The sequence below is a fragment of the Pelobates fuscus genome, chromosome 13, assembly GCF_036172605.1.
Source record: "Pelobates fuscus isolate aPelFus1 chromosome 13, aPelFus1.pri, whole genome shotgun sequence".
Lineage (NCBI taxonomy): Eukaryota > Metazoa > Chordata > Amphibia > Anura > Pelobatidae > Pelobates > Pelobates fuscus.
In genome coordinates this window covers 86704700-86717923 of record NC_086329.1, presented here as the reverse complement: position 1 = coordinate 86717923, position 13224 = coordinate 86704700, and the positions used below count along the sequence as shown (strand labels likewise).

Below are 13224 nucleotides of genomic sequence, written 5' to 3'. Positions count from 1 at the left end.
ATGTTGCTGAACTACAACTCCCATGATTCTATGAATTAAATACATAGTTCAGCAACATCTGGAGGGCCGGAGTCTGGGGTATCCTGTTGTAAAGAGTTAAAGGACCACTATAGTGCCAGGAAAACATACTCGTTTTCCTGGCACTATAGTGCCCTGAGGGTGCCCCCACCCTCAGGGACCCCCTCCTGCCAGGAGAGTAAAGGGTTAAAACTTACCTTTATTCCAGTGCTGGGCAGAGAGCTCTCCGCCTCCGATCCTCCCTTTCAGCTGAATGCACATGCGCAGCAAGAGCTGTGCGCGCATTCAGCCAGTCTCATAGGAAAGCATTTACAATGCTTTCCTATGGACGCTTGCGTGCTCTCACTGATTTTCAGTGAGAATCACGCAAGCGCCTCTAGCGGCTGTCAGTGAGGATTTGGAGGCTGAATTAACCCTATTATAAACATAGCAGTTTCTCTGAAACTGCTATGTTTATATATAAAAAAAGGGGTTAATCCTAGAGGGACCTGGCACTTAGACCACTTCATTAAGCTGAAGTGGTCTGGGTGCCTAGAGTGGACCTTTAAGCGAAGTACAGGGCTACCTCATATGGTCAAAGGAGCTTTCAGTCTGCACTTGGCTCAGTACAGAAAGCTTCTGTCTAAAGAGGCAGCAGACCCCATGCTTATCTCTCAAACATTCTAAAAATGTCTGCTTACTTTCTCTGGGCAGGTGCAAGGACCTTTTTCTTGCATCACTACCACTACATAGAACTGTAGTGGGTTTTTTATTTTTTGTTTTGTTTGTTCAGATCAATATTTTTGCGTTGTGGTAAAATACAGATTAAATTGATGTGAAAGTAACACACTGGCAACAAGGTATATGGAGGCTTTGAGGACCCTACCAGATTTGTTAGAGTAAAGTTAACGGCACCCTAATTTAACAAACAAGTAGGGGGTGGAGATAGTTAATGGTATTGGTAAATGGCAAGATCTCCACTTTATTTCTATTTTCAAAAAAAGTTGGTACCACTGTTAATTTTGGCAGCAAATTCCAATTTAGTTTTAGTCAATCTTTTGACTAAAAAGCCATCTGAATTGACTAATGGGTTTAGTTAAAGCCTCTGTCTCTTTAAACCCCCACCCTCTGTGTTCTCCCAGCCCTTCTAGGTGTCTCTCCCAAGCCCTTGCCTGGGTTTGTTTTTTGTTTTTGCCCCTTCCACATCCCCCTCAGTGCAGCGTTAATTTTGGAGGCAAGCTTTATTTTAGTTTGAGTCAGTCTTCTGACTAAAAGCCATTTGTCATCTAAATTGTTAGATGGTGAACACACGGTAAGAAGTGTGTAAACCTCTTCGGGAACAATCATCTCGTGGCTTCACATAGAAACTCTTGTGAACGTGTATTTACATATCTAATGTTCTGACCAGGCAAACATGACAAAATAAAGTGTCTAAGTTCTTGTCTTGTGCTTTCTCTGTGCTGTCTGCCAGGTGTAAAGGGCAGAGTTTATAAACAATGACAGACAGGAATCCAAGATGGAGGTTCCCAGTTGCAGTGTAAAGATATTTGGATTATTTTATATTGTATATTTCTCACATATTACAAATGTATTCTATGGATAAACCATAATAAATCCTGGCAAGTGACAGGTTCCCTTAAATCTGAGCCTAAACTATTATTGGTTCTTATGGGTCACATTTATTAGTTAATCTTTGTTTGGTTAGCATGTGTTTCTGAGGACACCACGTTTCCAAAAAAAACACCTTTGAAATACTTTATATAAGGCGACCAATTTATCAGAGCGCAATGCAACGGGATCTAAAGAGCTCCATTATGGAGACAATGTGACCAAGCTCTTGTGTTTAGAGCGTTACAATCGGCCTCCTTACTTGCGTTCAGCCAATCCTAGCGGATGCCGGGAAGAGTGGCGTCCGTGGCAGCCAATGGAATGCAAGAAAGGCTGAGCGTGTACCTGTGTTTGCCCTGAGCAGCTCACTCTAAGTCATAAGATCCCGGAAGTCAGGTGAGAGGTGCTGGGGCCACACGTGGGGTGCCCTGTACTTTCATTTCTGGGGTTAAACTCCACACAGGTCAGTAATGTGTGTTCCCCAGAATCCTGGGAATACTAAACAGGCTGATTTGTAGTCAGGATAGGGTTCACTCACATAGACTCTATAGAGGTACCCCCTAGCCTGGCCCCTCTTATTATGCTTGTCCCACAGCTGGTGGATATGGCCTCTAAATCCCAGATAACTGGATTATTTAATGTAACTGTTATAGGGTTCACTTGGGAGTGGGGGAGTTATTGATTAAAGCTGCAGTTTATTGAAAGGACCAGTCTGTAACAACAACAAGAACTGTCAGTATTGTCTTATAACTTCAGTCTGCAATCCTACCTTAACTAATCAGAAATTATTATTGGTATTTATATAGCGCCAACTAATTCCGCAGCGCTTTACAATATTATGAAAGGATGGGGGCGGGGGCACATTTACAATAAATGAGACCATGACACCGGAACAATGGGTAGATGAGGATCCAGCTCAAATGAGTTTACAGTCTAGAGGAGGTGGGATCAGATTAACAGAACCAAGAGTCCTGCTCATGTCATTTCTCTTTTAAGGGAACAGTCTGTAGCCGTAGTGATTTTGACCCTCATGTATGCATGCAGAGGCCTGAGGCTGAGCAGAGGGTTGTTTCGATTGGAGAGACTGCAATCACACCTGACCATGTATTCCAACAACATCAGCAAATCATCTTCAGAGAACAACGGTCCAGAGGCCAGAGCTGTGACTGCTGGAATCATCATCATAGGGGATGAGATCCTTAAGGTGAGGTTTTTGTGGAATTTTCTTTTAATTTCTCAAAACGTTCACTTTAATCTGTCAGCAGTAGGTAGATGTATGGTATTCACCCACCTTGCACTCCTACTTTCTGCTAGTACTTGTACAGCTAGGACCCAGGTAACAGAGAAGTTACACGTCATGTGTTTACGTTTGGGCAACATATCCCAGCAGAGAAGGGAGACATTGGCAAGGGTCACCACAGTGTAATAAGCCAATCATAGGTTGCTACATTGATTGGACTGTCTATCATTTAATGTTAAGAACCGCTTTTATAGTTGTTGCTTTTTAGAGACCTAGTTCAGAGGGATACTGATCTCTCCTGCTCTTTAAAAAAAAAAAAAAAAAAAAGGCACTGATTTTACCCCGTGCAGGAAAACCAGTATCTTGATGATTTTTTTTTTTTTTACTTTTTTTTTTTTTTTTTGTGCACAAAAGTAACAAAAAGCCTTGGTGCGCCACAACAGCGACATCAAGAGAAATTGATAGACATGTGCAGTACAAGACGTGGCATTCGTTTGTCAAGGCACATTTTTAGAATAATGAGATCAATATTTCGACAGCTTAGGTTCTCGTTTAATTTAAATGGTTTAACAAGATTTAACACGATGCATACGTCAGGTAGGAGTATTCAGAGGAGTGACAAAGGAGGAAAGTGCAGGGTAAGTTATAGGCATAAACAAAGACTTGTTCAACAGATTAGGTCGTCATAGACATTTGGTATGGGTAGTCAAGATATGCTGCACTATTTCTTTTTTGTGTAATGTCAAGATAGGAACACATTGAAAACAGGGCATGGTATAGTAATGATTTACAGTACATTCAGACTAAGCACGCATAGCTATATGAGTCAGCATAGACAGGTTTTTGATATGGTCACAGATTATACAGTGTCATGACATTTGCTAAGGTATACACAGTATATTTGTTAACGTATAGGTAACCAAGTGTGTCAGGCTTAAGCTATGCTAATGCAGGTACCAGGTACCACTAACTATACCTTAAGAACAAGATATGGCGGCATGCCGTGTCACATTCTGCATTTTTATGGTAGTTACATGGAAGATCGGTATGTGCCAAACGTTTAGTCATATGAACTATTTACAATTAGATTGAGTCTAGTGACAACATTATAGTTGAATGAGAATGTGGTACCCCCCCAGAAGTATTCATCCTAAATATTGAGCAGGCTAGATGACTGGCTGGGTGTAAAAAATAATTAAACAAACAGTATGCATGCTGAGTAGGTCAAGGTGTAGGTAACTGCTATCTGTAACAGCAATAGTTGTGATTACAGTCAATTACTTAACTGACCTGACTGGCTACGATGCGAGCGCGTTTGATTACTAGTATGGTAGGTCGTGTGTGCATTCAAAATAACTGTGAAGGTGAACGTCAGCTTTTAGGAGTCGATTAGTAACAGGAGTCCACCACTTTAAGTTTAAGGTTTAAGTTAAGGTTTATAGAGTCCTCTGTACCAGCAGTGACATGTTAGGGCGTCTGCAGGCAGTTCGGGTCTTCGCCTTCTCTCATCCGATGCCCAATCTGTGGGGCGGTTGCTGATCATGTTGAAGCAGACAGCGTATATGCTCACTGAGGGCTGATAGCGTCTCCCGGATTGCTGAGCTTTGGGGGATGCATCCCTCGCCTGTTTGGTCTCGGGCGTGCTTGGGGACCATTTTCGTTGAGCCCTGAGCCCTGAGCCATGGTGCTTGGGGAGTCTGGGTCCTGTCCGCCGTGTGGGCGATGGAGGGTCCTAGTGCTTGGTCGCCGCCTACGGCGGGCTATTCTCCGTCTGTGCTGTGTGCACTGCGGGTTGGATACTCCTAAGGCCCCTGGTCTGTGCGAGTGGGGCTTGGGTTTGTTGGCTTGCCGGGTGCGTTTTGCGCCACCTTGTGGGCCTTTCGTTCTCTGGTCGGCACCCCGCTGGGCTCCACTTTGCGGTACTCGCTGCGCGCTGGTACCTGCCGCCCGCTTTGCTAGCTTGGCCCAGAATCGGGCGAACAGTTCGTCCAGGCGTTGGAGCGTCCCCTCCGTGGAGTACGTTGAGGTGAGTGAGCTGCCCTTGTCCGCCATTTTGGGTGCCCATGTGTCTTGTGGTTGCTGGTTGCATGTGGCAGGCCCCGGTTGCGTCCCGCTTGCCAGAGAGGACCGGGATAACCCCCACCGGCCCATGGGGGGGGGGGGGGATAGCAGTAGTCGAGTAGTCGCTTGTTACCGCCAGTTGAGGCCGTAGAAGAGCGGTCCGATTACTAGTAGGCCGCAAAGCCTCGAGGTGTATTTGCCAGTGGAGGAGAGACCTGTAAGAGGTATCCCCAGAACCGCCGACATGTCAGGAACAAGGTTTGATGTAGCCTTGCAGCCCGGTAAGCAATTGGCTTGGGTATTCGTCGAGTTTAGTGTGCTGGCCACTGGAGCCCATGCAGCACACGTCCGTGTAGCTCAGTAGCCAGGCTCCGCCCCCGCGTATCTTGATAATTTTAATCATTAATTCTCATTCCAATTGACATCTATTACAGATTCATAAAATGCAGTTGCAGGAAAAAATTACACACTTTCATGTCGACCAGTTACTGGTAATGGGTGCAGTAGTTTTTATTCAGCATTTAAACTAAAACTCTTACAGGGTTATTTATCAAAGTGAGAATTTCCAATTTAAGACGAAAGTAGCCGGCCTGGAAGCGTAGCTGACCTATCACTTTAGTAAATAACTCTGATGGTATCTTCGTCCAGTACCTTGCTGTCCAGAGAGCAGCAGAGACTAATGGGAGTTGTAGTTTAACAGCTGGTGAGAGCCACAAAGGCTGCTTTTGCCATATGAACTTTGGAAATCTAGTACCTTTTTATTCCTTGACTACTGGGGTGACACGTGGAAAGCAGCTAATGTTTAGCTATAAAAATACAAACACTATTATTAATGAAACCATGAATTGTAGGAAATTCAACAGGGAAATGTTTGGCAAAATAGCCGAATTATTAAAACTTTAAATTCAGCATTTTTCTTGCTCTTTTAGTTTGGTCTTAATTGTCAAACACCCTGGTTAATTCTCTGCCATTCACAGTTCAGTGAATAAACCAGGCAGGATGCTTGATTCTTGTATATGTCGCTTTATCAAAAAGACAACTGACTTTGTTTTGTCAGCGATATCTCATTCTAAATGTTTTATTTTGTCTGTTTTTTTGAGCAGGGTCATACTCAAGACACAAATTCTTTTTTTATGTGTAAGAAGCTCCGCTCCATCGGGGTCAAAGTAAGCCGAATCTCGGTTATTCCGGACGATGTGGATGCCATTGCAAGGGAGATCAACGCATTTTCCTCTCAGTACACATACGTACTCACCTCTGGAGGTATTGGACCCACGCATGATGATGTCACTTTTGAGGCTGTTGCAAAGGCATTTGAAGAGGAAGTGTTCCCCCATCCGGAGCTGGTAATCCTGGTACAAAAGTTCTTTGGAAAGACAGATGCCTATTGCCCAGAGATGAAGCTGGCACGGATCCCCATGTCTTCTAAACTGAACTATGGCACAGACAAGCTAACTGGGGACTGCTTTAAATACCCACTGATCAGCGTGCACAATGTGTACGTCTTCCCTGGCATTCCCTCGCTCATGGAGAGGGCTCTGGAAGGGTTGGACCATTTGTTTCGTAATGAGCAGACACACTTTTACTGTCGGGAGATCTTTGTTAATGCGGATGAGATGTCCATTGCTGCAGTGTTAGATGAGGCAAACACCTGTTTCCGTAGATACGTCAGCCTGGGCTCCTATCCAGACTGGGGAAATAACTACTACCGGGTGCAGCTGACACTGGACTCTGACTCCGAGCCACGGCTTGAAGAGGCGTACAACTTTCTCATTAAGCGCTTGCCTCCCGGCGTGATAGTTCCCTATGTAAGAGACCCGGTGTCGCACGCAGCAGCTGAGGTGTATCAGCTGGCGCAGTCAGGTAATGCCAAGGATGCATGTAAAAGGGTAGTGATAATGTGTGTGTATGTACTTCAGTGCACTGTTTGCAATCTAGCAGTTCGTGCTCACTGACACTGCACAAAACTTGAAACGCGTTTATTTCTTTATCTATACAAAATGCTAGCAATGGATGAAATATTGCACTGCAATACAAACCAAATAGAGACATTTTGTAGAAATATAATACAGCTATTAAATATTTGGATATACCACATAGGAACCGCACTCAATCCGCATAAGCTAAAGGTGCTAAACCAAACCATGGGCCATCACAATCCCAACAAATGGAAATATTGATAATCGTGAAGAGGTCCTGGCACTCCAATAGCTTCAGTCACATTTATTGGAATAAAAGGAATACCACAACGTTTCGACCCACAAATGGGTCTGTGCCAGGTTTGACCCCGACCTATTTGTGGGTAGAAACGTTGCAGTATTCCTTTTGTTCCAATAAATGTGCCTGCAGTTATCGAAGTGCCTAGACCTCTTCTCAATTATCAATATTAAATATTTGGAGGCATAATTATACATTTGCCCCATATAACTGGTTAATTGTGTAGGACAGCAGATCAATTAGAGGGAGAAGAGATAAATAAGGCGCTTTATAATATTAACCATATTACTTAAGGAATTGCCTATGTGGTTGTTTATAAACCGTTCTGTTGACTCACAATTTTAGAACATTTAACGAGATCGGACCCTTCAGGGAGCAGCCATATTGGCCTGATTTGCTTGCCTGTTACTCCCTGTTAACTCCACCCTTTTCGTCGAAGGTGACCAGTCATTCAAGGCAGCATTGTGTTACTTTACTAGTTATGATTTTATTATTTATTATTATGAAACCAGGCGCATTGTAATGAGAGATGCCTGGCAATGAAATATTTAGGAGTGCTAGTCACATTAATCTAGTGACATTTCCTTTAATGTGCAGGGTCTCCTCTGGGACAAAAAGTTGCTGCAGCATTGCAGACGGTGGAAGAGGCATTGGACGAATATAGTTTGGAGAAGATCTGTGTGGCATTTAATGGCGGGAAAGACTGCACTGCTCTTCTGCACCTGTATCATGCGGCTGTGCAGAGGTAAGTGTCTCTATATAATTCTGTAATTTATGCCCAAGATGCCAGGAATGTTTAACAACATCTATGTTTCTCCTCAGGAAATATCCTGATCGAAAAGAGAAGCTGCAAGCCCTCTATGTCCGCATCGTTTCTTCCTTCCCTGAGGTGGAGCAATTCATGCAGGATACAACCAAACGGTAAGGAGAGACGCGGCCATAGTTGGAGGCTTTATGAAGACACCTAGTTTGATTCAGAGCTCTGCGGGTCATGTCTGGAGTTTAGTCTCTAAATATTAAATATTCTAGATTTCTGGGTTCTATAGATGCTCCTTCCAATTGATGCTTAATTAGTAAAGACCATCTTTAACACATTCGTCTGCTGATCTGCTGTTTTTGAAGTGAATATTGGTTCGAGAATTTTTATGTATGGTTTCTCTGGTCCTGTGTCATGTCTGTAAGAACCGTCAGGTGTTCTCTACATCTTATTGCCATAAAGGGATTCTTATATTACTCTGTCTTAACTCTACTCTACCATACTCCAGATACAGTCTCCATATCTACACCATTCAAGGTGACATTAAACAGGCTCTCGTGGACCTGAAAGCCGAGCAGCCACAACTTGAGGCCATACTCATGGGAACCCGTCGGACCGATCCCTACTCCCGAACTCTCACACCTATGTGCTTGACTGATCCTGACTGGCCCAAATACATGAGAGTCAATCCTCTGCTGGTGAGTGGGACATCTGCATGGTTAGTGGGGGGGTTGGTGCTCCATGGTTAGTGGGGGGGGGGGGTTGGTGCTCCATGGTTAGTCGAGAGTGGTGCTCCATGGTTAGTGGGGGGTGGTAGTGGGGGGGTTGGTGCTCTATGGTTAGTGGGGGATTGGTGCTCCATGGTTAGTGGGGGTTGGTAGTGGGGGGGTTGGTACTCCATGGTTAGAGGGGGGGTTGATGCTCCATTGTTAGTGGGGGGGTTAGGGCTCCATGATTAGAGGGGGGTTGGTAGTGGGGGGGTTGGTGCTCTATGGTTAGTGGGGGGATGGTGCTCTATGGTTAGTGGGGGATGGTGCTCCATGGTTAGTGGGTGTTTGGAAGTGGGGGGGTTGGTGCTCCATGGATAGTGGGGGTGGGTTGGTGCTCCATGATTAGAGGGGGGTTGGTAGTGGGGGGGGGGTGGTGCTCCGTGGTTAGTGGGGGGGGTGGTGCTGCATGGTTAGTGGGGGAGTGGTGCTCGATGGTTAGTGGGGGAGTGGTGCTCGATGGTTAGTGGGGGGTTGGTGCTCGATGGTTAGTGGGGGGTTGGTGCTCGATGGTTAGTGGGGGAGTGGTGCTCGATGGTTAGTGGGGGAGTGGTGCTCGATGGTTAGTGGGGGAGTGGTGCTCCATGGTTAGTGGGGGAGTGGTGCCCGATGGGTAGTGGGGGAGTGGTGCCCGATGGGTAGTGGGGGAGTGGTGCCCGATGGGTAGTGGGGGAGTGGTGCCCGATGGGTAGTGGGGGAGTGGTGCCCGATGGTTAGTGGGGGGGTTGGTGCTCGATGGTTAGTGGGGGGGTTGGTGCTCCATAGTTAGTGGGGGGTTGGTGCTCCATGGATAGTGGGTGGTTAGTGATCCATGGATAGTGGGGGGAGGGGGGGTGTCCATGCGTGTGGCCACATTACAGTTTTACAGGTTTAGATGGAGATTCATTGTGTGAATGTATTTATTCTTTGTTTCCAGGACTGGTCATATAGGAATATTTGGGATTTCCTCCGGACACTATTTATTCCTTACTGCATTCTGTATGACAAAGGGTGAGGACCTTCATTCTCTTATTATTTGTCTATCTCCTTCTCTCAATCTCTTCATTTTCTTTCCTTTTTTTTCTCTCTCCCTTTCTCCTTAAAGGACCACTATAGGCACCCAGACCACTTCAGCTTAATCAAGTGGTCTGGGTGCCAGGTTATCTTCCTGTCCGGTTCTTTCTGCCTTCTCATTATTACACTTTATTTACTTCTCCTTCTCCCATGTCCTTCTGCCTTTGTCTCTCACATTCTCCATGTTTTTGCTAGATTTTTTCTTTCAGTTTTTCTATTCTCTCATATTGCTCTTCATCTCCAATGTCCTCATTTTACCTCCGATATCTCAATTGGTTTAAATCATTTCTGTTCCTTGGCTGGTTTTATCCTAAACTAAGTAGGAGCATAGGGTTTCCAAGATCTCACTAATGCTTTAGAAATGTCCCTTTTCTCTACCACTACCGCAGATAGACATTACGGAACAGCCGATGTCCCTCATTAAACACCGGTTTGCAGCTAGTCCAACAAAGACTTATGACTTAGTGAATCATTTCAGGTATTCATCAATACATTGTGCTGCAGAAATTGCCAGCAAACCTATAGACCAAAGATCTGCATACATGAGGTTTGTAGTTGCCTCTTGTTTGTTTGTGGTCATCCTCCCGTAGCTGCAAGCACATCTGTCCACTAATTCTCCCAACAGTAGTGAGCACAGATGCTGCCGTCAGAATTTGGGATGTGCAGTAGTACTGCTCAGACTTATTTTGACACAAATCTACCTTTTGTACTGTTGAAATAGAAGTGAAGACGAAACAAATCAATCCATTTTATGTTTACCTTGCATTCACAATGTATTCATGGACTCCTCGACATTTATAAATTGAAATGTATCCTTTTTCCCCCCCCCCTTACTCTATCTCTGTGTCATCCTTTCTTTTCTCTTTCTCTCTCATGCTCTATTCAGTTTACTGTGAGACTCTTGCCATCTTCATACACACATATATATATATATAAAATCTCTTCTTTCCATCCACATTAATTTGTTTTAACCCATGTCGCTCAGCCTGTCTCACCCAGGACACTCTCTCTCTCTCTCTCCTTACCTTCTCTAGTTACACCTCCCTGGGCAGTATGGAAAACACTATTAAGAATCCGTCCCTGCGTTTCAATACTCCGGCGGGCGTTGAGAGCTACCACCCAGCCTACATGCTGGAGAACGAAGAGGATGAGCGCACCTCCCGGAAGTAATGTATCTCCGGTCACCAGTCCCTGCACTAACATGTGTGCGACCGTCCTAACTTTGTCCAAGTGCCACACACTTGAGCGATAAGGAAGTATAGCATATGAGCTGTGGTGGGTTCTATGTGTCCTGTTGACACAGATACATGCTGGTCCTTATTTCTTGCACAGCAGAAGCCTCGGAAGTTGAAAAACCTACATTTGGTGCCATAATTATCACTTTGAGGTGACCTAATGCCAATGTGACACTAACATCATATGAACACAAAGGACAGACTCAGCAGTTGGCTGTTGAATTGCTGTCTCCTACAAGAACCCGCTTTACATCCACCTCTTCAAAGGACAATACACTGCATTGTACTGAGCATGCGCCATCTACACACTACATTCCAGATAATATTCAAATATTAATAACATACAGCACTTTCGTGCTGCGTTATTGATAATACATCATATATGCTTATATAACGTACCATTTACACTGCATTATATGTAACACACTCGTATATGTATCGCGCACAAATTGGCAGATATTTTATGCACTGAATGAACTGTAAACAAGAGTTCTGATGTTATAGAATGTATCATCTCTATGAATTGTGATATCGTATTTTATACAATAGTTCTGAATGAAATGTCAGTGTTGCTAATTCTTGTGTTTAGTGGGTCCCTCCATCTGTTTTATCGTCACGTGGAGCCATCCTTCTTGCTGTTCTATTTCACACCAGCATTGTTTTATTTTTCCTCGTTCTACCAGTTTGTATTGAGTGTGATCCCACTACTGCCACCATTACACCATATCTTTATAGCTGAAAACGTTTAGTGTCTTGGGTTTCAATAGCCATGGAATAGGACTGCAGTTAATCACCAAAGTGTATGTAGTGCTCTGCTTAGGTACACCAGGCCTCCATAGACGAATGCTCTGAAGAAGAGATTCTCAGTTTGCATAATTTAATTTCTATATCCGACCTTTTGTACCTTGTCACCTATGTTTCTATCCCCCTCCCTTCCTTCCCCGCAGTCCACAATCCAAAATGATATTGTTGCCTCTGGGACTCTGCCTACATCTCACTGTTTGCTGTGTTCTCTCTCGCAAGTCTGCAGGTCTCCTCGGGCTGTGGGTTGGAGTAGATGCTGAGCCCCTCAAGCAGTGTGCCAGGCCTCGCTGTGACTGACTACATGGGGAGAAAGTTAAGGTTGGGGGGAGTGTTGTTTGGTTTTATTTATTATTATTTTTTCTTTGCTGTGTTTTACATGTTGAGTTTACGTAGAGAAGCGTATTTAACCCATTACAGACCAAATGCTGCTAAATGAATCTGCTCGGTATACAACACATTTCTATAGAGAACATGCATACAGGGCAGACGTGGTTTAAAATACTTGAATGGGGATAAAAAGGATGAGTCTGGAATACATACCTCCCCCCTCCCCTTTTGTTCCTCTCCTGTCAGCGTTTCTACCTCAGCCTGTCAGCACATATAATCCCACCAAAGCGTGACAGTCAGCTGACACCCAGCATGCATATCAAAGGGTTAAATCATTCACTGATGTGTGGCATTAACTATTCAACTCCCGCGAGGTTTAGCACGTGGTGGGGTTTAAAGAATTATGCCAGCTGTTGGTGAATGACTTTACCCCCAGGGATTCCAGGCATCCAGTCCTGATGTTTCTAGACCCAGCTGCCAGTTAGGCCTACCTCACTATTGTAACCCAGCCCACAAAGGCAGAGATTACAACACCTTCCAGCCCTTTCCCAGCATAACAAACCAGACGTTCTGTTCACCCCAGCTGATAAATTCACCCCTTGCACAGCTGCACACAGATAATGTTTCCACTCAAAAGGTATCTCCACCGCCTACCCACATTGTGCCATGCTCATCCAGGCAGCCCCATGGTGCCTCTAGCTCCATTTTCCCTGGGACAGGCCCTGCGGAACATGACGTTACCATTTCCCCGATACAAGAATACCATGGGTATGAATTACGGCTACTCGTTTCTGAAAAGCATGAAGGAGTGCCTATATTTTCTGCTCTGCTGCTGGTGTGTGAAGGAGCTGCTGGACTGATGCAGAGCCTTCACTGATTGCTGTGATGGATTATTGCTCTGCATGCTGTTCTGGATATCGGACTGGCGCAGAGCATTCTCCTTGTTGTGTTGGAATCTGAGCTTGTGCAAAGTCTATGACAGTGTTTCTTCTTGCCGTGATGGATACAAGACTAATGCAGAGCATTCTTGCTTTCCATGCTTGAGAGTGGACTGGTGCAGAGCATTTATACTTGTCCTGCTGGATATTGGACTGCTGCAGAGCCTTCCTTGTTGACGTGCTGGATACTGTGCTCAAAAAGCCTTCTGTCTGCTGAGCT

At 44.8% G+C, this 13224-nt stretch overlaps 1 protein-coding gene across 2 annotated transcripts; it reads left to right on the top strand.

Moving 5' to 3' along the window:
- Window positions 1-1956: 1956 nt before the first annotated feature.
- On the top strand, window positions 1957-12894 carry FLAD1 (flavin adenine dinucleotide synthetase 1). Of its 2 annotated transcripts, none has more exons than XM_063440309.1 (9): window positions 1957-2001; window positions 2650-2809; window positions 6010-6769; window positions 7721-7868; window positions 7946-8044; window positions 8389-8578; window positions 9564-9637; window positions 10735-10866; window positions 11959-12894. In XM_063440309.1, the coding sequence occupies exons 2-9, from the start codon at window positions 2708-2710 to the stop codon at window positions 11990-11992; spliced, it is 1539 nt and encodes a 512-aa protein (XP_063296379.1). In that variant the 5' UTR covers window positions 1957-2001; window positions 2650-2707; the 3' UTR covers window positions 11993-12894. The 2 variants fall into 2 exon arrangements, with proteins under 2 accessions (XP_063296379.1, XP_063296378.1); XM_063440308.1 differs by having other exon boundaries at window positions 1961-2001; window positions 2602-2809.
- Window positions 12895-13224: the final 330 nt, after the last annotated feature.

Excerpts from the sequence above, each read along its gene's own strand:
- FLAD1 (XM_063440308.1), top strand. The coding sequence starts at position 2,636 with ATGTATGCATGCAGAGGCCTGAGGCTGAGCAGAGGGTTGTTTCGATTG. Across the intron at positions 6,770-7,720 it reads GTATCAGCTGGCGCAGTCAG|GGTCTCCTCTGGGACAAAAA; the intron begins GTAATGCCAAGG and ends TTTAATGTGCAG. Across the intron at positions 7,869-7,945 it reads TATCATGCGGCTGTGCAGAG|GAAATATCCTGATCGAAAAG; the intron begins GTAAGTGTCTCT and ends GTTTCTCCTCAG.